Source organism: Osmia lignaria, chromosome 6 (genome assembly GCF_051020975.1).
Source record: "Osmia lignaria lignaria isolate PbOS001 chromosome 6, iyOsmLign1, whole genome shotgun sequence".
NCBI lineage: Eukaryota > Metazoa > Arthropoda > Insecta > Hymenoptera > Megachilidae > Osmia > Osmia lignaria.
The window spans coordinates 11,763,291-11,785,192 of NC_135037.1; the positions used below are offsets into that span (position 1 = coordinate 11,763,291).

At 34.6% G+C, this 21,902-nt stretch overlaps 5 protein-coding genes across 17 annotated transcripts; 2 read left to right on the forward strand and 3 right to left on the reverse strand.

The window, feature by feature from the left end:
- The first annotated feature begins 3 nt into the window (after positions 1-3).
- LOC117607705 (uncharacterized) lies at positions 4-7,659 on the forward strand. 2 transcript variants are annotated; one of them, XM_034331719.2, is made up of 9 exons: positions 4-292; positions 4,166-4,353; positions 4,439-4,784; positions 4,880-5,271; positions 6,189-6,351; positions 6,437-6,585; positions 6,666-6,842; positions 6,917-7,192; positions 7,257-7,659. In XM_034331719.2, exons 1-9 carry the CDS (start codon positions 264-266, stop codon positions 7,493-7,495), a joined length of 1,959 nt encoding a protein of 652 aa, XP_034187610.1. In that variant the 5' UTR covers positions 4-263; the 3' UTR covers positions 7,496-7,659. The 2 variants fall into 2 exon arrangements, with proteins under 2 accessions (XP_034187610.1, XP_034187608.1); XM_034331717.2 differs by lacking the exon at positions 4-292 and adding an exon at positions 3,840-4,015.
- On the reverse strand, positions 617-3,365 carry LOC117607704 (uncharacterized). Its single transcript, XM_034331716.2, has 3 exons — positions 3,189-3,365; positions 2,954-3,121; positions 617-2,875 (listed from the first exon to the last, which is right to left on the reverse strand). Exons 1-3 carry the CDS (start codon positions 3,363-3,365, stop codon positions 665-667), a joined length of 2,556 nt encoding a protein of 851 aa, XP_034187607.2. The 3' UTR covers positions 617-664.
- Positions 7,539-9,205, reverse strand: alc (5'-AMP-activated protein kinase subunit beta-1). 4 transcript variants are annotated; one of them, XM_034331725.2, is made up of 6 exons: positions 9,054-9,199; positions 8,919-8,984; positions 8,645-8,860; positions 8,280-8,558; positions 7,979-8,209; positions 7,539-7,914 (listed from the first exon to the last, which is right to left on the reverse strand). In XM_034331725.2, the coding sequence occupies exons 3-6, from the start codon at positions 8,837-8,839 to the stop codon at positions 7,768-7,770; spliced, it is 852 nt and encodes a 283-aa protein (XP_034187616.2). In that variant the 5' UTR covers positions 8,840-8,860; positions 8,919-8,984; positions 9,054-9,199; the 3' UTR covers positions 7,539-7,767. The 4 variants fall into 4 exon arrangements, with proteins under 4 accessions (XP_034187616.2, XP_034187618.2, XP_034187615.2 ...); XM_034331727.2 differs by having other exon boundaries at positions 8,645-8,870; XM_034331724.2 differs by lacking the exon at positions 8,919-8,984 and having other exon boundaries at positions 8,645-8,870; positions 9,054-9,205.
- A 36-nt stretch (positions 9,206-9,241) lies between these two features.
- Positions 9,242-14,533, forward strand: FIG4 (polyphosphoinositide phosphatase FIG4). 7 transcript variants are annotated; one of them, XM_034331711.2, is made up of 14 exons: positions 9,242-9,402; positions 9,615-9,840; positions 10,177-10,341; positions 10,853-11,225; positions 11,296-11,542; positions 11,616-11,811; positions 11,881-12,079; positions 12,152-12,721; positions 12,784-12,896; positions 12,983-13,223; positions 13,304-13,519; positions 13,595-13,777; positions 13,867-14,035; positions 14,108-14,533. In XM_034331711.2, exons 2-14 carry the CDS (start codon positions 9,627-9,629, stop codon positions 14,201-14,203), a joined length of 2,982 nt encoding a protein of 993 aa, XP_034187602.1. In that variant the 5' UTR covers positions 9,242-9,402; positions 9,615-9,626; the 3' UTR covers positions 14,204-14,533. The 7 variants fall into 7 exon arrangements, 6 of the variants coding, with proteins under 6 accessions (XP_034187602.1, XP_034187600.1, XP_034187601.1 ...); XM_034331709.2 differs by having other exon boundaries at positions 9,308-9,539; XM_034331710.2 differs by having other exon boundaries at positions 9,308-9,539; positions 13,601-13,777.
- Positions 14,252-15,343, reverse strand: RpL40 (ribosomal protein L40). Of its 3 annotated transcripts, none has more exons than XM_034331730.2 (3): positions 15,224-15,343; positions 14,611-14,810; positions 14,252-14,532 (listed from the first exon to the last, which is right to left on the reverse strand). In XM_034331730.2, exons 2-3 carry the CDS (start codon positions 14,798-14,800, stop codon positions 14,336-14,338), a joined length of 387 nt encoding a protein of 128 aa, XP_034187621.1. In that variant the 5' UTR covers positions 14,801-14,810; positions 15,224-15,343; the 3' UTR covers positions 14,252-14,335. The 3 variants fall into 3 exon arrangements, with proteins under 3 accessions (XP_034187621.1, XP_076545038.1, XP_076545037.1); XM_076688923.1 differs by lacking the exon at positions 15,224-15,343 and adding an exon at positions 15,053-15,181; XM_076688922.1 differs by lacking the exon at positions 15,224-15,343 and adding an exon at positions 14,914-15,055.
- Between the last annotated feature and the right edge of the window lie 6,559 nt (positions 15,344-21,902).

Consider the following 21,902-nt stretch of genomic DNA (forward strand, 5'->3'; position numbering starts at 1 on the left):
CCACAGTTCACCAGAGTCCATAACTGCGACGCGCAGGTTGGAAGATGGTGGGGGAACGCAGCGAGCTCTCTGCTAATCGCTTTCCACTTTGTTTGGGAGTATCGCCAATCAGGGCGAAGATGCGCACTGGAGAAGCGCGAAGAACGAAAACTGGTCTTTTTGCAGTTATGGACTCTGGTGAACTACGGTATACATACATACATACATACATACAGTGACTATAGATTTAAAAAGAGTGGACATACCTTTGTTCACGAGGGATCATGATTTTGGGGGCCTCGGAAATTCCCAGGTAAAATTAGATATTCTATTTTTCTACTACACTTTGCACTCACAACTAAATAAACACAATTTTGACTCTCTTTGATTTTTTAGAAGTCAGTGAATATTTGTTGTTTGATAAACTTGTATTTTTAAAAATACTTAATTTTTGGCGGTTTTTTTAAAATACAAACACATCAAGCAATTACTTTAATCATTTTTCGGTCTTGCGTTGATTTCTAAAAAATAGAATCAAAAGGAGTCAGAATTGTGTCTTTTCAGTTGCGATTTAATTTTACAATCAAGTAAAAGAATATTCTACATATTTTTTGTCATTTTATTTTTATTAAAATTTATCACAGAAACATTTTAATTTGAAATTTAATCATTGGTTTAAGCCGATTTACGATTGAAACATTTGCCTGATCAAGGCGAAACTTTTAATAGTTAAAGAAACATCGGGACTATCCGAATTTGAATGACCATGCAGATCAGATGGATTATCAGTATTTAAATTGTTGATATTCTGAGAAGTTATCATCTGATTATTATCTATGTAAGTTTTGCTATGTTCTGTGCTCAGAACATGCTCATCAGAAACATTCAAATGAACTTCAGGTAAAATTGTAATGATAGGAGTTACACGTGGCGAAGATGTTTCAGAGTGACAATAAGTTTCCGTACTTTGAGCGGAATTAGACTGGTAGCTATTAAACTGTGCTTTACATTTTTTCTCATGTACGAATAAACTTCCAGAATGACTATACGCCGTTCCGCAGATCTTACACGCATATGGTTTTTCTCCTGTATGAGTAAATCTATGCTCCTTCAAGTATTTTAATCGCCTAAATGACTTACCACAAGTTTTGCAATGATAATTTGCTTCTCCAGTATGAGTTGTAATATGTGCTTTAAGAGTACAGGATTTAGCAAAAGCAGCACTGCAAAAATGACAGACAAATGGTCTGTCACCTGTATGAGTTCTTTCGTGATTGATCCGATTTGAATTCGATGCAAAACCTCTTCCGCAGTACTTACAAACGTGAGGTTTATAGCCGGTATGCGTTCTCATATGAAACATAAGACCTGTATTTTGTCTAAAGGTCTTACTACATATATGACATAAAAATCGTTTGAAATCCACGTCTTGCTGCTCTTTAGGGCGTTCGTGATTCATTATATGCTTTTGCAGTTTATCTTCCTTGTCAAAGGATTTATTACATTCACTGCATTTATATGGTTTTAATCCCTCATTTGCTTTCTGTTCTTTATCTTTTTCATCGCAATTACACATTTCACCACAGGATGCACAACCTTCTTCTTCTGAATTGTGTGTACTTAGTTGATGTTTTGATAAAGACTTTTTTGTGTCATACGATTTTCCACAAATTTTACAAGGAAAGCCTTTTTCTTCATTGTCCGAGTCGAGCTCTTCTCGTATCCAGCTGTTTATTAATTTAATAGTCGATTTCTCATCAGACGGTTTTTGTACTTCAGGAGATATTTTATTTTCATCATGACCATATCGATTTTTATGACTTTGTAATCTATCTTCACGATAAAATTTCATATTACATACGTTACAAACAAATTTTTTGTCGGCATGAACGAGTAAATGTCTTTGAAGTGATTTCTCGATCGTATAACGTTTAGTACAGTACTTACATTTATAAACCATATTATTATCAAAAGAATCATTTTCACTAGCATTTACATCTAAAAATAATAAGGCAGAAGTAGGACTTTTACAATCAGTCTGTAATGTGCAAGTTTCTTGTTTGTCTGAAATCATACTATTATACCTAGACACGGACTTTTCGTCTGTTTCCTTTTTATCATCATTATTTTTAACTTGAATAACTGTTTTCTCGGATTCACTGATACTCTCTAATTTTCTTCTGTCTCTGATTTCTTTTAGAATAGAAAGAACTTCTTTTGGATTAGCTCTTTTATGAACATTTAAATGTCTTACCATAGTATCAGTTTTTCTAAAGTTTTTATTACATATCCTACATAATACTGGTTTAGGTTTTTCTTTTATCTCGTGCAATTTGCTATGTTCTACTAATTTGTCTAAATGAAAAAAGTGTTTGTTACATTTATTACACGTGAATGTTTTCTCATGATGAGTTATTAAGTGTCTATCTAACGATTTTTTACTAGAATAATGTCTACCGCATTTAGTACAAACATATAACTTTAACAAACTTGCATCTATAGCATTCGTTGAATGATCATTTTCTGAAGTATCCCATTTTAAGTTTGCGTTCTTTTTTATGTATTGCCTTTGTCTTTCCTTATGATTTTTTAAATTTTCTATAGATGTCACTCTTTTAAACATTGTCATTCTCCTTGTTCGGTAAGCATCCCTCCCAGTGACATGTTTTTCAGATTCTGCTTTTGATTTAACACGAGTAGTTTGTTTATTTAAGCAATTATTAAATTCATCCTGTTTTACACGGTTCGATTCATTATTTATTTTATTTTCTTCTGTAGGTTTGACATTTGAATTCAGATTTAAAGTTGACAAAGAATCATGATCTATCGCAGATGTACAATTTTCATCTTTAACAAAATCAGAAGCAATAGAATAATCTGTTTGGCACCATTTATCCTAGTAAATAAAATAAAATTGTTACAACTTTGTATTTATGTATTCATTTTTTGTATATGTATAAATACAAATACTTACTTTAGTAATCTTACATCTATCGATATCATATTCTTTTTTTAATTTTCCATATAATTCTCGTAATCGAGTATCAGATTGCTGACATTGTTTTCTTAATTCATGAGCATCATTAATTTTCATTATACATTTCATGCAAACAGTATTAGGTAAACCATCGTTTTCCAATATCTGATCACAAAATCATATCAGTTAATCAAATGACAATACATAAGGGAAAGATTAAAGTTACACTGACCTCCAGACCACTGCACAAACGAAGTTTCTCTAACAAATTAATTATCTTTATATTATTTGAATTACTTTGTTTAATGTCGAAAATGCATTGGTTATTTTGATTTGTTGTAAGACAAACGCGGCAAACATTGCTATTGTTTTCTGATACAAGTATTCCTTTATAATTATCAATCTCCATTAGATTTCTATAAAATCGAACTTTTAATTAAAAATATATAAATAGATATGTATATATTTCCATTCGAATTCTTTACAATCCGTAATATATCTATCGTATATATGTCATCGCTTGGATATGCTCTAACTGCTGCATTTACCACGCATGCACATTATTTTTTTTTCTTACGAAGTTTAACAGTGCAGCTACCTCTTGGTAGAGTTTCTATGAATTTTGAAATTTCGGTTTTCAAATAATTCATTTTTCAAGACAATGATCTTTAATTGTTGTTGCTAGTGATTACAACAGAAAATTAAAGAAAAGTTAAAACAGCGAAAAAAAGATTACACGCAGTAGTAATCTATTTCTTACCCTGGTTGATGACATAAGCAAACTGGACAAGATAAATAACAGGTAGCAATTGGAATTGTTCCTTGCGATAAAATATCATAAAAGACAACCTATTATCCTTGTTGAATTTGGACAGTCGTAAAAATGGAGGATTGTCCGCGGAAGAAAATTTCTGGAAATAATGACAATAAATTGAATGTTGAAGAAAATGAAAAAGTTAACGACAAATGTTGTCACCAGTACTTAACCTATGACGTTTTAAGAATTATATTTGAATATTTAAATGCAGAAGAATTAGCGAGTGCTTCGATGGTTTGCAGGTGCGAACTCATTAACTGTTTTCATTGTTTTGGTATATTAAATGAAAGTAAAGCTCATGTTTTTATTAACCTCTCGTAAGAGATTTCCTGGCCCGTTTTCGTAGAAGCTTCGTAAAATCTGCTAGTATGTAGGGGTTTATTATATTACAGATCCTGGCTTGAGGCAGCAAATAGTGAAAAACGAACTAGGGGTCCTATATGTTTGATAAAAAGTTGTACATCATCCAATGAAGAAGTGGACGAGGAGTATGTCAAAGTCGAAATATTTAAAAAATTGAGAATAAAACCAGCATTAGGATTGTTTTTTACACCTCCATTATCTCGTTTCAGAAAGAAAGGTATCTCTTGTTTTTTTATTTCTTAAATATGTTAAAATTGTATGTAATATCCTGTTTCTAACGCATACATTTTGTTTTTGTTAAGATTGTCATTGTAACATTCTTCCATCAAATTGTCACACTGTAACATTGACAACTACATATGGTATTGTTATCAATGATAAGGAAATGCAGGAAAATGTAGAAAATATTTTAGGTGTATTTTTACCCGATTTACCTAATGTAACGGTTAAAACAGTTACATTTATAGATAATATATTATTTAAAATAAATGGTATATCAGAATCTAAGAAAAAATATATTGAAGAAATAAAAAGTGTTCTTGACACAGCTGGAAAGGACACTAATACATCTAAATGTTTACTACTATTTTGTGATAGATCGCAAGGACGCAGTTCGGCAATAGAAATTGCAAACTCTCTAAAAAAATGGTAAAATTTTATATGTAATAGTATTTGATGTTATAGTCATATCTTAAGTACATAATAAATTTTTCTTTTTTTTTTTTTTTTTTTTTTTTATATAGTTATAAAGAAGATGAACTTTCAGTATGGGGAGGAGTAGTCAGGTGTGGATTTGTATGCAATTCAAAAGATAGCGAGACACCTAACGATCAGTGTACACAATTTGCATTCTGCACTGCTGTTGCTTTGGTTGGGCCAATCGACACGTGGTCTTTAATTGTTGATAGAAATCATAATACTAAAGAGAAAGTTGAGCAGCGATTGAAATTATTTAGAAATCGTATTTGTTTAAAGAAACATTCCATAGGATTGATGTTTGCGTGTTGTGCGCGTGGTGAAAACATGTTTCAGGAATGTAACGTGGAATCATCTATATTTAAAAAATTATTTCCAAAAGTACCATTAGCAGGTTGTTTCGGCGATGGTGAATTCGGAACAAATAGGATACCAAACGGTGAGTTTTACTTTTACGTTGGACTTAATGCAATGTTATTATGGTAATAAAATTATATCACTTGTTACACGACTTTTTCAGAACCTTCTAATAATAAGAGAACAAGATGGTATAATGAAATGTCTACCGTATTTTTGATAATCACGTACGATGATTGAACTTCAGAAAGTTAGTTTAAGTTTATGATAAAATTATGACGACTGTATATACAAGTGATATTAAAATAATCCTAAATTTTAATGTATACAGTAAATATTAAATTAAGTTAGTTGTAACATGGAAAAAGAAGTCGGCAGTTATAATTTACATAAACAGAAAGTATGTAAGAATGTGTGATAATATATTTTATGTTGATATAACAAATTATTTTATCATGTCTATTCGATTTGCTGTTTTCGTTGTCTTCTTTATGCAAAAAGTTTTCTTGTCTTCAGCGCAAAAAGTAATAGTCTTGTTTCACAATATATATTATGTATGTGTTACTATTTACTTTTACGTGATACGAAAATACATAGCATATCCGACAGTTAATTGGGCAAAAACCTGCACCTCTTTGAATATAATTATAATATTTAAAGCACTGTCGGGTAACCACTTGATAGTATTTCCGCAAACACGATACCCCTGTGTTAAAGATAAAATAGCGTAAACTGGGCCGTCGCGTGAATCTCTCCAGCAATGTTCGTTACGATATTGTCAGGGTTTATAAGAAGGTTCTGCCTTGCAGTTTTCGCCATCCAATTAAGAGAAATTGACGATTTAATTCACGTGTCTAAATAATTTTGTAATTATTTTTTAGCATTGTTTTTAAATACTGTAACGCTTGTTTGTGGCCTTTACAAACGGAAAAATGTCTGTAATAAACTCATTGGAAATTTGTACAGTACTATTTATTGTTTTATGTAATTACTGTCAAGCGTGGAATAGCGGTTTACAAGAAAGATACGATGGATATGGAGAAGACTGGATTTTTATGCCTGATGGAAACGATCAACCACAAGTAGCAGTATTAAAAGAAACCGAAGAAGATATACGAGGAATTTTTGACGAATCGCAAATCTCTTATATCCTTTACACTCGGTAATCAATCATTTTATAATTATATAGTACTTGAAAAAAAAAGAATATCTTGTGAAATTTCTTAAAATTATCAATGTGCTTGAAGATCTGGTCCAGAAAATGGTACTCAATTGCATACGAACGATACTATGGGACTATCGAAATCTGATTTTAATCCCTCTCGAAAAACAAAATTGATAACACACGGATGGAAGTCGAGCGCAATGAGCACTGGTCTTCTCAACATGAAAGAAGGTATTGAAACTTTGTTATAATTTCTTAGAAATTTTATGTTAAACAAAAAGCACATTTTAATGCCTGTTATAATGACATAGAATATTTAAAATACAATGATTATAATGTCATTTTGGTTGACTGGCAACCTCTGGCTGCGAGCACGTTTTATCTGGGACCAATGCGTAATACAGAAAGAGTAGGAAAAACGGCCGCTGAATTTATTGACTTTTTAGTCGTTGAAACTGGTGTCAAAACTAAAGATATTCATTTTCTTGGTACGGATTAATGCTGTAATTAGTTAAAGATACGATTAAACGTTATATCGTAACTGTTATTGTATATTATTAAGGTCATTCACTTGGAGCCCACGTAGCTGGAAATGCCGGAAGTTCGATAACTTCCGGTAAGTTAGGAAGAATAACCGGTTTGGATCCTGCTTTACCTGGATTTCATTTACTTACATCCGATAAAACTCGATTAGATTCTACAGACGCGGCGTTTGTCGATATTATTCATTCCTGTGGTGGAGTGTTAGGGTTTTTGCAACCTTTAGGTAGCGTGGATTTCTATCCAAACGCAGGAACAGCAGTTCAACCTGGTTGTTGTTGTTTACCGGAAGTAATAGGTAATATTGTAATTGGTACGATATTTCAACAAGTACTCATACACGACTTTTTTTTTCTATACAGAATCGTGTAGTCATGGTCGAGCCTATGTGTATTTCAGTGAAAGTATTGGCTCTAAAGTAGGATTTACGGCACATAAATGCGATACTTGGGATCAATTTATGCAAGGCAGTTGTGACCAGACTAAAACTGTGTTAATGGGAGAGCATGTTAGACAAACGGCTACTGGAACATACTTTCTTAGAACACGATCCGAACCGCCATATGCCAAATTAGCAGAAATAACGGATAACATGGTTTAAATATATATTTATATAATAAAAGTGACTCATTATATGGAAGATATCTAATGCAAAATATTTCATTTTAATAAATAATAATTACAGTATTTTACATTTCAAATACAACAAATTGTTTACAACAACTGCCAATTTCCAAATGTTTTTCTTTTTTTTTTTTTTTTTTTTTTTTTTTTTTTTCAATAGTCAATACTTCACCTTACCTACAATATATATATGCTTTAATTCGATGTAACTAACCGATTACCGATAATATCGGGAATAACTTAGGAGCTTCAAATTGGTTTATACAGTAAAGTGGTAACGTACTTTTTACGATAACGATGCGTCGCAGACAAAACCATAACACTATCTTTAATACTTAAGGCATATAAATGATTTAACATAACGTGATTTGGTTCTGGTAGAAGCGTCGGTTCACACTGTAATTGTGTAATTTTTTAATGAATCAAGAACTTTACTCATATTTTTTATTTGTCTACTTACGGATAAAGGGGTATCCTTATTAAGGATAACTTGTAGTAAATGTGGTGGTAATATTGGAGGACCTGCTACTTTCTCCCAAGGCTTGTGAGGAGGAATTTCTTGCCCATATTCTGTTTGAGCACTACTAATAACACCTTCGCTATCTTTTGCTAGCGCTTGGAAAACTTCAAAGTCAGATTTCCTTACAGATACTAAATTATTCTTAGAACCCATACCGTTATCAACAATTTTCTATAAAAAGGAAATGTTGAAAAAACGATCCTACAACATTTTTATACTGGTTATAATTAAAAAAACTTACTATATCTGGATCGTGTCTCCATTCACCATCAACAAAAAACTTATATTGATGTTCTCCCTCTGGTAAGTCAATGATTGTTACAAAATCACCATGGCTTTTAACCATTGGCAATGTTTTCCATCCGGTAAATGTTCCACTGATATATACCTGTTTACCACCCCCTTCCCATTTGAAAACTGTCGGTAATACTTTGCTATCTGCTACTTTGGTCCCTTCCGATACAGTATTGGAACGTGGACGTTGAGAACCAAAATCTTCTCCGTCATGCTGAGCAGCTGTCTGTAGATAACAAACACGATACGTTTTTCAAGTAGAAATATTTTCTTGGAAATTTTCAATCAATTCAGTCGACCTTTGCAAAGTACCTTTGCAAAATAGGGTTCTTCTTCCTCATGAGAGGATTGAAAAACTAATTTTTGACTTGGTTTTTTATCAAAGACAAAAGCTTGGCCTTCTTTTCCTGGTGAAGGTGGAGGATGTTCTTTGATATGACGATGTTCTCTGCTAGTGCTGCTACTATGATGATGTCCAACCGGTTGATTACTTCCCGCATTACCCATTATCAGCTCGTAATTTTTATCCTAATGACAACTAAAGATTACGATCGAAATTATATTTACTACTTTGGGCATAACTTACTTATAAGTAATAATATGCAGACAAGCGCAATCGTATACCACCCCCACTACCCCGTCACGCCAGACTCTTTAAATTTTAAATCACTTATTTTGTTTACGATGATTTAAAAAATTCGAAAAAACTGCTGATTCTCACCTGATCGAATTGATGAAAGTTGAAGCTAATCGATGAGCGTTGACTACCTCTGTATAATTTATATTTTTTTAATTCGAATGTACATTTAAAAGTACAAAAAAGTACACGACAAAAAATTAAAACGTCGGAGGACAGTATGACAAAACCACAGACAAGGTATTAGAATAGATGTGACCATTTTCATGTTCTGAAATATCGACGTAGCTTGAAACTTTCTTTTTGCTAGCATTTTCGTGCGCGCTCTCTACGATCTATATAAATTATAAATAGGTGGATGGATCTAGGATGGTGACAAGTGACAAGTTTCGAAGTAATTGTCAGTTGTAAAAATATACAAATAAAATATTATGTATGTATGTACTTATTACATACAAGTAGTATTTGAAATTGTATTATTTCAAAATGGATGAAAATATAGTTCCAACTGTGGTTTTTCATCCAATTATTTCTTCAATTCAAAAAATCGCACTTTATGAAACGAAATCTGTAAGATCATAATGAATTAACGAAGCGGTTAAATACATAGTTTTGAAAACAATTAATTGTACAATTCTGTTGCAGAGATTTTATTTGATGGGTTCAAACAATACTTTAACACGGTTCCGAGTGTTAAAAATTGATCGAATGGAACCGAAAGAATTAGTTGTTGTAGATGATAAACGAGAATATACTCAGGATGAGATAAAAGATCTTGTAAATATGATAGATATGGGCAACCGTACCCGAGCTGGACAAAGAAACAATGTTGGTGGAGTTGCAAGAATTGTTTCAGCTTTTGGTATTGTTGGTAAGTAATGTTAATTTACGTTTCTTAAAATTTTTAATATTATGAACTATAAATGCATGTAGATGTTTCTCTATAATAATATATGACATATTCAAATTTTTGTATAATCATGAATACGTATATGTGTATAATTGTACGCATACTGTTATGATACAACACACATATATATATATTTTTTTTTTTTTATTATCATATAGTGCTGTTAGAGGTATAATTGAATTTTATCAGTTCTGCATGTTTTTTTACTTCCTAATTGCATGTTTAATACTAAGCACAAAATTTTATTGCTAAACCTTATACAAAACTTAGTATCCTTATATTTGCTTGCTAACAAAGGCAACACTTACAAAGAACCTACATCTGACAGTGGTGTATCAGAAGCATCTGAACACCAAAAATATCAAAAACCATTGCACAAACCAACTCAAACTAAATTCACCTGGAAAACGATGTGGCAGAGAGATACTTTTCCTCGACTAGTACCAGCTTTTGGTCTTCTTGGTAAGGACCATCGAGTTTAATATTCAAAATTAAATATTCTATATTTGCAATTAAAACAATTTATTAAGGATTTTTCAACTTGTAATAGTAACTATAATTAAACAATACTATATTATTAAAGATTAAACAAGATTAACATAGTAAATGTAATAGTAATATGGCTTGAATATGTCATTGGTCATTCTCTGTGACATCTCTGTGCTAAGTTATTAAATTGGAAATACCATATCGAATAGGATTCAATGTTAGATATTACATCAAATATAAACATATCATGCGTAAAACATTACAGGATGCGTATGTTTTTAGCATGATGTAATTTTCATCATATTTGCATGTCATTTTACCTAATTATGGAGATAAGCATGTTACATATTTTCACGATTCATTAAATGTTAATGAAAATATTTTATACAAGTTTCAAGCATATTAAGTACATATAAAATATATTACGGTTTACTGATTTTGATGGAAGTGTCTTAATATAATAGTTAAATATCCTTTTTGGTAGGGTTTGTACGTTTTTTGGAAGGATATTATATAATATTAGTCACGAAACGACGTAAAGTAGCTGTAATTGGTCATCATACAATATATAAAATAGAAGATACTTCAATGATTTATATTCCAAACGACAATGTTCGTGTTTTTCATCCGGACGAACAAAGATATGTAAAAATGTTTCAAAGTATAGATCTTAGTAGTAACTTTTACTTCAGTTATTCGTATGACTTAACGCATACATTACAAAGTAATATGACTCCGCCGAAACATATTAAATCTGATATTTCTACTACTGATAACAAGAATTTAAATAACGAGACCGAAGATGCAGAAGACTTTTTCAATATGTGGTCATTTAAAAAGGATTATCGGACTAACAGGTTTGTCGTCGTAATAATTAAACAATAAAGTTTGTTATTTAGTTCAATATTACATTTAATGATTTTTCAGTAATACAGAAAAACATGTTGATTATGGTGTACGAAGTAATCCCCATCGTCGATTTGTGTGGAATTCTCATCTGTTGAAACCAGTAGAGAAAGATTTATATCGTGACTGGGTTTTATACGTTATACATGGTTTTATTGGTCAATCAAATGTTAGTATTTTTGGACGATCGATGTATGTAACTATTATAGCCAGAAGAAGTAATAAATATGCAGGTACCAGATTTTTGAAACGTGGCGCAAATTTTGATGTAAGTACATCAATCATTTTCGACTTCCACTTTAACAATCATTTAGCATTAAGATAAAGTTTTATGAATCCAGGGAGATGTAGCTAATGAAGTAGAAACGGAGCAAATTGTACACGATTCTGGAGTAAGTTCTTTAAGCAAAGGTCGGTTTAGTACTTTTGTTCAAATGCGTGGATCAGTCCCTGGACATTGGAGTCAAGATGTTAGTAAAATGGTTCCTAAACCTACTATTACTTGTGATTTGGCTGATCCCTATGTAGAAACAGCAGGTGAAGAGCTTAAAAAATGATCAAATAGTCTTCACACTTGTTATAAAGTATATATTTAAAAAATCTCAGGTGCACATTTTAATCAGTTACTAAAGAGGTATGGTTCTCCAATTATAATTCTTAATCTTGTTAAAAAACGTGAGAAGAAAAAACATGAGAGCACGCTAAGCGAAGAACTAAGCATGGCTGTTAAATATTTAAATCAATTTCTACCACCGGAACATCATATTCAGTATATAAGTTTTGATATGGCTCGAATGAATAAAAGGTACGACTATAATTATGAAGTACAGAAAGAAATTGTATAACGGTATAACATTATATTTTATATTTTATATAGGAAGAAAGTCAATGTTATGGCACGATTAGGTAATATAGCATATAATGCCGTTTTGAAAACGAGTATTTTTCAGTCACAAAATCCATATTACAGTCAGAGAAATCTGTTTCTTTCTCAATCTAATTATATTAAAAAACCTCACAAAACAAATCTAAATTCTATATTATCAAATAGTGCATGTAATATTCAAAATTCGAGAAATGTAATAAATGAAAATTTATCTGACAAATATAATATTGGTTCTAAACTTTCTACAGAAAATAAGTATAACGAATTAAATTGTATTGAAAATAAAGTAAGACAGTGCTTTGGTAAAAGAGGTACATTACAGACTGGAATTATTAGAACAAACTGTGTAGATTGTTTAGATCGTACGAATACAGCTCAATTTGCGATAGGAAAATGTGCCTTGGGATTCCAGTTATGTGCTTTAGGGGTACTGGAATCTCCTAAATTAGAATTTGATTCGGATTGTGTAAGAATGTTAGAGGAGTTATACGAAGATCATGGTGATACATTAGCATTACAATACGGTGGTTCTCAATTAGTGCACAGAATAAAAACTTACAGGTAAGGTTGTAATAACAATATATTTATAACAACTGTAAAAAGATATTTCATTTATGATTTAGAAAAACTGCACCATGGACTAGTCAAGGTAATGACATTATGCAGACCCTGAGCAGATATTATAGTAACACCTTTAGCGATCAAGAAAAACAACATACAATTAATTTATTCTTAGGTAAGCAAATTAGTAATCAAACATGTACGAAGTAAGTAAAAGCTTTTAATCAAATCTACATATTTATAACTAATTACTTTTCACAGGTTTATTTATACCCGAGGAAGGGAAACCACCTATTTGGGAACTTTTAACAGATTATTATCTTCATCACAAACCCGCTTGTCAATATTATCGGAGAACAAAACTCCTAACTCAATGGTGGGACACGAATGTATTAAAATGTCTTCCTTATGCATTGAACGAAGTAACAAAATCTTGTTTGGAAATGATACAAGTAGAAAATTCGATGGAAGAAATGATCGATGTTTACTACGATTATCATAGGTACCACTCGTATAAAAATAAAACTGTACGAATAGTTAAAAAAAATGACTTGATTCATATTTGAAAATTGTTTTCCGTAGACCATACGAATTATCTCTACTTTCTGAAGTTTATGCATATCAAATTAGCCATTCCGTAAGAGATTTTATGCCACATTTCACAACGAGTTTTAGTCCATTTGCAGTACGAGTACGACCAGGTAGAAGAAGGGAAGAAACTGGAAATAAAAATTTAAATATGAAAAATCCTTCTATGACTGGGCAAAGTAGCACCAGCAGCACAACATCGAGTGCAAGGTAGTGTTGGATTTCAATATTAAAATGGGTACAATCGTTTGAAAGTTAATTTCCATAGATTGTCATCATTCATAGTTCTAGCGACGACTCAAGTTCAGATGACGATGAAAGTCATCAGCATATCAACGACTGCCACTTGACAACTTCCAAAGAAAGCTCGGAATTCACATCTTTTGAAACTTTGTTTCCATCTATGAAAGAAGTGTATGGAACTCAACCTGAATATCCTAAGAGAAATGATGTGATATTGTATAAAAAGTAAAGATAATTGGATATTTACTTTTACAAATTTTACGAGACACGGTTTTTACGTAAAACACTTTGGTTTTTTTTTGTTTGTTTTACAGATTTGTGTTAATTGGACGCAATGCAACATACCCTTCGGATTACATGAAACTTCGATCAAAATTAATTCAACAAGCATCATTTCCAGAAACTACAACTGTTGTAGTTACGTTACCGGTAATAAAAAAATCTAGTATAAATATATACGAGGAATATGTTGAAAGAGCCAAGGTAAGTCTATACATATTATACATATAAAGAATATAAAAACTTTTCTTAATATGTTGTAATTCTGTTATTTAGACCGGTGGTTCCATACCAAATGCCAATGATATTAATTTATATGAAACTTATACAAAACAGCATCGATTACTTAAGAAATCTATATGTTCATATTAATTGTATAATTAATGTAAAATAAAACAATAAAGAAATTTGCAAAATTACTTTTTCATGTATGTTTTATTAAAATCAATTGTAAGGTGTACACATACATTTGCAAAATAAGCAAAGAAAATTGGAACGTATAGTTTACTTTAGCTTCTTTTTGGGCCGAATGTTATTTGTATGACCACATTTCTTTTTACGACAATTAGTTGCGCGTGGATGAAGACGGGCATAACACTTTCTGCAGATCATCTTGTCACAATTGTATTTTTGTGCAAGAATACGAAGGGTGGGTTCAATAACACCACCACGAAGTCGAAGTACAAGATGCAAAGTAGATTCTGTCAAAGTAATAAAGCATTGTCAATGTACAAAATACATAACATATCGAAGTATGTTTCTATACAATTATACCTTACCTTTTTGAATATTATAATCAGAAAGAGTACGTCCGTCTTCTAATTGTTTTCCAGCGAAAATAAGACGTTGTTGATCAGGTGGGATTCCTTCTTTGTCCTGAATTTTTGCTTTCACATTTTCAATAGTATCGGACGCTTCTACCTCGAGGGTAATGGTTTTACCCGTCAAAGTTTTCACAAATATCTGCATCGTGGCGTGCCTAATTTATAATATGATATAATATGATATAATATAATATAATTAAAAAAAAAAAATATGTGTATCTATAATACGAGCATCTGTTCTAATACTACGATATTTACTTGACAATATCGGTTCACTTAATAATTTTTTGTGTTAATAATTTCCTTGAATTTTACTATTTTTAATCAAATATGTAAAGGTAACTAGAAAATTTCAAAGCAAACATTTCGTTTAGAGACGTGTTTTCTAGCAACGTACCGTGCTGCAATTGTTTTTGAAACCCTTTTGTTTAATTTTTCAATTAGACAAGATTTCCAGCAAGAAAAATTATATAATTACGCTTAAGCCAGCAAAAAGGATATTCTGATAGCATTAATGCTGGAAACATGTTTTAAATTACGCAAATTGTAAAAAATATTAAACTCTTACCGTTTATGAAACGTGTTCACCACAGAAATCCAACCTAAAGAGGTTGTATGGTGGCAGCACTATAACTTCCGTTCGTATCCGCAAATGGAAACACCAGCTCTCTGGTGTTGAATAGTTGAACTATTTCAAATAAAAATACATACGCGTATAAAAAAGATAATCTGTATAATATTTAATTGTTAAATACTATAAAATTTAATATATAACTGGAACGTACGAATAAAAAAGTAAATGTTAATTCAAATTTTCCCGCGTACACATTTATACGTAAGTGGTGGGCGGCCACATACATATATAAGGGGCCCCCTTGCTATGTATCGTCACTTTCTGCCGGACTGCCTGCAGGGACGAATGGAAGCCCGGGAAAGGGGCGGTTTATGGCAAAGGCCAGTATATGTATACATATACTTGTACTTTGTTATATCGATGTTATGAGAATGGTTAAGACAAATGATCAATTTCAAAAGTTATTGCCGAATACTTGATCCGATATGAATGATTGCGGTAGACAAGTATAGATACGAGAATCTTATGTTCTTTGGAACGTACAAGTTGTCTGCTATTTAAACGTTGATAAACATTTGATGTTGTAGTTGAGCTAGGTTCATAATTCTGTACCGCATGTATCTGTTTATATCCATGCGCACATACTTACAGCTTTCTCGATTCACACAGTGATATTATATGCCTCGGGACTCGGGTGTATGGAAATTTCAGCAGTAACCCTTAAACTTTACACTCTGACCTAGATGCTTACCTGCCTAAAGGCCTCGCAATTAAACGTGTTTTACAGCTTCCTGTTGAAATAGACTTGCACTCGATGCACGCACGGATTTATTCTGTTAAGGATTTAATCTGAATTGAGTTATGCATTTTAAACAAGGCCTCTGTTGATAAAAAAGAAAAAAGATACATAGTAAAATTTTGGTAAATTTGAATCGAATACACAAGTTCTTTATACTATTTTGATAGATTTGCAAAGAAACGTTGACTATAAATTACAGAATCGTTGAGGAAACAATCGTTTTTATTAACTTATCTCTGCGGTAGCAGAAATAATTCGTCGAATTTTCCTCAGATATAGCCGCATCTTGGTGATTTCTCGCGGGTATACGCCCCCTGAATGCGTTCCATAAACTCGAATGAGTTTCGCGATACTTTGAAGAGGTATAGGAAGTTTTATGATACTCTGCCGCCTTGAATACCTTTGGATTCGTTGAACGAGAATCCCGACTATAAGTCACCAAAGTCGTCGCGAGACGGACGGCGCGTTACACTGTAAGCCGGTAGATAAGAAGAAATACAGGAAGAGAGGAGCGAAGAAAATGCGTAAAACGTATCATAAATTTCGCGGTGGTAGCGGACAGGCTTTGAAACCAGTGACTACCACTTGATCTACGTACATATTTAGATATATGTACCTACCTAGTATGTACATACTTGTAACGCATCAGCGAGCAACACTTGTTTGTTGGTTGAAAGCGCAACACCTCTTTTATTTATTGTAGAAATAGAAAGCTATCGATCTTTTAATCGGCAATGACGATTTGATTTTTATTTCTCTTCTATTCATTCAGGTTGTTACCTCGAGTAGCTTCGATTTCCATCCAAGTACGAAGTCGAAGTTGCCTCGTTATAAATCAGCTGATCGTTTTCTGGACGTTCGCGAACATATCTGAATTGGTAGCATCGATCAAGAACCGCGCTGCAAGAAGTTGTTTCGAGTTGTTGAGCTCCTCTGATAAAGTTAGTTAGGCGGAGTCGCGGGGTTATTGTGGAAATTGAACGTTAACTCGATTTGGTTTTAGATGGGCTGGTTATGGCCGAGAATGCGAATTACGATGCATGCGGAATAGAATATAAATGTTAATACGAATATACGAGAGCAGAATTGCTGACGTACCGTTGTAACTGATCAACGGTGATATCGTTTACGAAAAATTGATTTTAATCGCACGAGAGGCGAGAAATGAAGTTACAGCGTTATTGGGTTTCATATTTCGTTCGCTCGGTTCCCACGCACAACTATGCTTTTGTTTAAGGGTTTAAGGATCAATTTTGATCCATGCGAGCGTGGTGCATCGTTAGATTGTTTTGTAGTTGGACACTATTGGGAAGTAGACGAAACGATACCAAGCACGTATCGTGTCCCTGACATTCGCGAATGGCCTTTATTTATCGGAACTATCGGGTCCAGTTTTGCTTCTGAACGCAATTGTTGTTTACAATTTACACATACCCTTATCCTTAGAATCATCTACTATTTGTGGAAATTTCAATGGAAAGGGTCAATGAAACGCGATACTTTGGCGTTTATACGGTTCTGCTGAAAATTTCTTCAGATTTAACCGGTTCGTTAACAAACGTGTCCCCCTACGGCGAAACGATGTTGTATTCATTGGAATAGTTGTTAACTATGACTCACTGGTATATATGTATACCCAAGTACCTTTGTTCAAAACTTCTTCTTTAATCATTGTTCCTGTTCGAATTATCTTGGACAAGTTTAATAACGGAAAAACGAATGGTATGACGCTTGTAAATTCCAACACCGTTTCAATTGAATATTGAATAGCGTGATCAGGGGTTAGTAATCTGTCTCTCGCGTTCGTAATTTGAGCGTATCGTGGCTGGCATTGGATATCCATCAGATCAATGAGACCGTTCATCGGTCTCTTTATCCCGGCCACGTAGCCATGTGGGTTTACCCCTGAGCAAACTAATAATGGAAAAGCCGGTGCGAGTTAGTAAGATCATTAAACTGCACGGGCAGCGCGATGTACAGGGGTTTAAATTAAAGTCCAACTCTAAAGCGAACTCGTTTAACTGCGGTTAACCTTTCATGACACACTTTGACCTCGACTTGTACGAAGCGAAGCTGATTTCTCTGATCGAAAGTCGAATAATCGATTACCTTTTACCTCTTTTACTTATAGTTGGCCTCTTCTTACGGGACAGAGAATCGGAGAAGTGCAATTAAAAGTTGTTACCAAGCTAGCCTGAAACGAGATTTAATCGTGGTTGTGCTTCTTAGCCGTAATTAGAGTTTTCATTGACGAACGAACGAAATCGCGCGTTCGTCCCTTGACTTTTGACTTGGAGCAAATTCTTGTTTATCATCAGTGGTGTTATTTAGTAGCCAGATCTCTGCACAGGTGCTTCTAAGATAACGCAAATTCACGTATCGTAAAGTTTACAAGGTAAACTTGTCCGATAAGAAACTGACGAACTCTCAGAATTTTATCGACGCTTCCGCGAAATTTATATTTGCTTACTTACAGAAGCAAAATGTAGGTAATAACTTGAGCGTTCCTTCAGTACATCGGCGGCAGGGCTACGATAAAAGAACCACAAAATGAGTATGAAATGCTATTGCGATCCAAGATAAAACTTTTCCATCAAAACCCCCTACTGTTCACCCTCTTCGCCCTTCTGCTCCGTTCTTCTATACCGCTATTCGCATTTTGCTCGGTCAGCCGATTCCATGACCCGTCGATTCTCATCGGTCTAAATCGGCGCCCGACTTTTCTTTCTTTTTTCCTTATTTATTCTCGATCTGCTCGATGTAACCAGCCATGCTAGCTATTTTTTATTTCTCTTATTACATGTATTTCCAGGATCGAAAAGAAAGCTTGTAATACGGATAAAGTTTTAAAAGCCAATCATCGTGTATCATCGTTTGCGATAGGTATGCGATGTCACCGAATTTGTATCCCCTACATAGGAAGAAGACATCGTGGGAGAAGGAAGAGCGTGCACGTGATGGATGAGTGTACGTAGAGGATATCGAGAGGCAAGAGGGATGTGGAGTTTCGAATGCAGTAGGTGCAACCGTGCAGGTAGGACACGCAATGCAGTTTCGTGGAAATTAGGTCAGCGAGTTTTCGGGTTAGACGGAGAGACGTTGGAAAGGGAAGAGAGTAGCCCAGCCCACGTCATGTCGGTGAAGGGAAGAAAGAGGGAGTCGAGCAGCCAGGCAGGGTGGTTTGGAATGGGAAGGGGAAGGGGAAGGGGAACGAGAAGGGGAAGGGGAAGGGGAAGGGGAAGAGAAGTAAATGAGAAAGAGAATGAGAAAGAGGAATTGATAGAATAGAAGGGAGAGTGAGAAGGGGAGAGAAAAATGAACGCGTAACCAGAGGGTTGCTGGACCAGGGTTAGAGGTTGTCGTCATCGTGGTGGTGGGTGTAGAGGAGGGTTGCCGCGAGATATCGTGTATCAGACCGCACCGAGAGAAGGACATCGTGCCTCTTATAGGCACGGAAGGGAGAAAGGAAACGAGACGGGGAGAGAGAGAGAGAAAATGTATGTAAATTAAACGTCCCTCGACTTTATTTAGCGCCGCCGGAGTTTAAAGGAGCTACCTCGTTGAATAAGAAAGTTTCGCGAATAACGTGGAGAGGGTGGTGAACAGAATGGAATGAAGATACACGCGTGATCTATATCTGGCTTGTTTTCGTATCACAGACTACAAATTACGACGGTCGACGACAGTGAATAGAAGCAGTGCCATTCGAAACCGGTTCGGAATGGATAAAACGGCTCCCTTCTTCCTTTGATTCGTAAAACCGGGCCGGAAGTGAGCGGTTGCGCAGCCGCTTCCGCTTCAAAACCGCGCGCTCTACCTGACTCCTGCGTTATTTCATCTTTCACACGGTGAATAGTGGTACCATTCGTGGGACTGCTTTCAGATTGATCGTGATAGTCATTGTAACGAATTGCCGCGGAGAGCAAGCTTGCATTTTTTAATAGAGGGTGTTAAAGAAAAGAAAAAAAGTATCGTAGGTTATTGTTCCTTAATACATATCGCACTTTTCTATGCCGTATTATGATCGAGCTCACTTTATCCAAGTATCCGCGTTACCTTCACCCCAATCTAGTTCCGCAGTAGCAGCAGTATTTGAACAGCAATTGACCCAGGTCCCTCTATTATTGCATTTCTTCCAATATCTGCATAGGTTTTACGTTGATAAACTAGTAGTATGTAATAATATTTGATGTTTCTCAAATAGGGTTACATCTCTTATGTACCTATGTATATCTTGTTCACATCTTTTGAGAAAGAAGTCTCACTTGTCTGGCTTAAATTCAATAATTCTTTGCGTCATGAGGCTGCAAATCATAGCGCTGTTCTACCTTCCCTTTCTCTATCTCTGCTTCTTTCTGCTTCGCTGAAAGTTCTTGAAAGCCACGTAGTGGCAAAGTTGCGAATGCTACGACGCGAGTTGAGACATCTCCGTTTCCTAGGTTTCCCTCGATAATACATAGTGTGCCTGAGCACGGGCTCTTTCTTGTCGTCGAAGACTGCAGCAGCAGCCCTTGTGCTCTCTCGGCAAAGGACAACTCTATGTAGTTGAAATGTTTGCACTTGTGAGCAGCGTGTTCGGAATACGCCTCTTCATACCTTATTAGGTATGACCGCGTCGGCCAACGCGAACATTGTATTTGCCTTCGAATCGGCTCACCCCGAATTGGGTCAGTTGACGTAATGGAACGCGTGTATAGTGTATAGGCGTTTCGATGCAGAAAAATCGATCTGCACGCGCATTGTTGTTCGCTACTCGATACAACTCACTCTACCATGTGTTTTTTCGTCCTGTATGCTTGTGCACCTGTTTTTGCGACCAACCCAGAAACTATATCTCGTTGGCTTCGCTTGGAAAACGCTTGCAACGAGCTTCTAACTTTCTAGCAAAATGATACACAGAGGGGCTGAACGAAATAATGAAAACATTTAGAAAGTTTAAGAGCGTTCTTATTCTTTAACATTTCTCTTAATTAACGCGTAAAAACTGGAAGATGTTCTTCATGAAAAATCCTTAAAAATTAATTCCGTTAGAGACTGTTTCAAGCTTGTGTAAGTTTATTCGAAAAGAGATTCGTAAGATTGTATTGTTTGTGAGAGGTGGAGGTCAAGATTCATCTTGTCAAATAATTTCATCCAACGCAATTTCATCTGTTTCACGGAAATTACTTTTCTGAAAGTAATTAAACACGATTCTCTGTATCATTCGTTGCCGGATAGAAAGCAATAAAGTGGTAAGTAAGTAAGTAAATCGATCGCATTAGGAAATAGTTGTTGCTTACACTTTATACAGTGAAAACGATTAAACGATTCTCGATCTACGCGTTATTCGCTTTCCTGAGTTACCTACATCTACATAATCTCCGTTATATCAGCACGTGGTTGCGATAACGATACAGCTGAAAGTTGAAGGTAGTTGATAGCGAATTAACAAAAGATTTGTCTAGACGACGGTCTAGGCAATGAGGCAGGATTGCAAACTCTCGATTCGTTCTTCAGACTCAATTATAAACTGTAAACTGAGTTAAGTGTAACGGTACGAGCGGATAAAATGGCGGATCGGTTGGCGCGAGTTTGCCTGACTCTCGACCGAGTGCATCACCGCCGTCGCCGTCGCCGCCACCGCCACCGCCACCGCCACCGCCACCGCCACCGTCACCGTCACCGCCGCCACCACCGCAGAATTTCACTCCCGAAGGCTAGCATTAAACGAGTTTCCAACATTTGATCGGATATTTAATCAGCCAGCCTGTTTGAGAATTTATGGAATTTCGTCAGGAAGAAGGCTGTACGTGCAGCAGCTGTCGAAATAATTATCAAACTTTGCTCTTGTACGAGGACGATAGGACGATGGAATGGACGGATGGATTGACTTTT

Excerpts from the sequence above, each read along its gene's own strand:
- RpL40 (XM_034331730.2), bottom strand. The coding sequence starts at position 14,800 with ATGCAGATATTTGTGAAAACTTTGACGGGTAAAACCATTACCCTCGAG. Across the intron at positions 14,533-14,610 it reads TGATTATAATATTCAAAAAG|AATCTACTTTGCATCTTGTA; the intron begins GTAAGGTATAAT and ends TTACTTTGACAG.
- FIG4 (XM_034331709.2), top strand. The coding sequence starts at position 9,456 with ATGGATGAAAATATAGTTCCAACTGTGGTTTTTCATCCAATTATTTCT. Across the intron at positions 12,897-12,982 it reads TACAATTAATTTATTCTTAG|GTTTATTTATACCCGAGGAA; the intron begins GTAAGCAAATTA and ends TACTTTTCACAG. Across the intron at positions 13,224-13,303 it reads GTTTACTACGATTATCATAG|ACCATACGAATTATCTCTAC; the intron begins GTACCACTCGTA and ends TGTTTTCCGTAG.
- LOC117607704 (XM_034331716.2), bottom strand. The coding sequence starts at position 3,365 with ATGGAGATTGATAATTATAAAGGAATACTTGTATCAGAAAACAATAGC. Across the intron at positions 3,122-3,188 it reads GTTTGTGCAGTGGTCTGGAG|ATATTGGAAAACGATGGTTT; the intron begins GTCAGTGTAACT and ends TTTTGTGATCAG. Across the intron at positions 2,876-2,953 it reads ATAGATGTAAGATTACTAAA|GATAAATGGTGCCAAACAGA; the intron begins GTAAGTATTTGT and ends TTTATTTACTAG.
- LOC117607705 (XM_034331717.2), top strand. The coding sequence starts at position 3,840 with ATGGAGGATTGTCCGCGGAAGAAAATTTCTGGAAATAATGACAATAAA. Across the intron at positions 4,016-4,165 it reads AGTGCTTCGATGGTTTGCAG|ATCCTGGCTTGAGGCAGCAA; the intron begins GTGCGAACTCAT and ends ATTATATTACAG. Across the intron at positions 6,352-6,436 it reads TCTTATATCCTTTACACTCG|ATCTGGTCCAGAAAATGGTA; the intron begins GTAATCAATCAT and ends ATGTGCTTGAAG.
- alc (XM_034331724.2), bottom strand. The coding sequence starts at position 8,839 with ATGGGTAATGCGGGAAGTAATCAACCGGTTGGACATCATCATAGTAGC. Across the intron at positions 8,559-8,644 it reads AAGAACCCTATTTTGCAAAG|ACAGCTGCTCAGCATGACGG; the intron begins GTACTTTGCAAA and ends TGTTATCTACAG. Across the intron at positions 8,210-8,279 it reads GGAGACACGATCCAGATATA|AAAATTGTTGATAACGGTAT; the intron begins GTAAGTTTTTTT and ends TCCTTTTTATAG.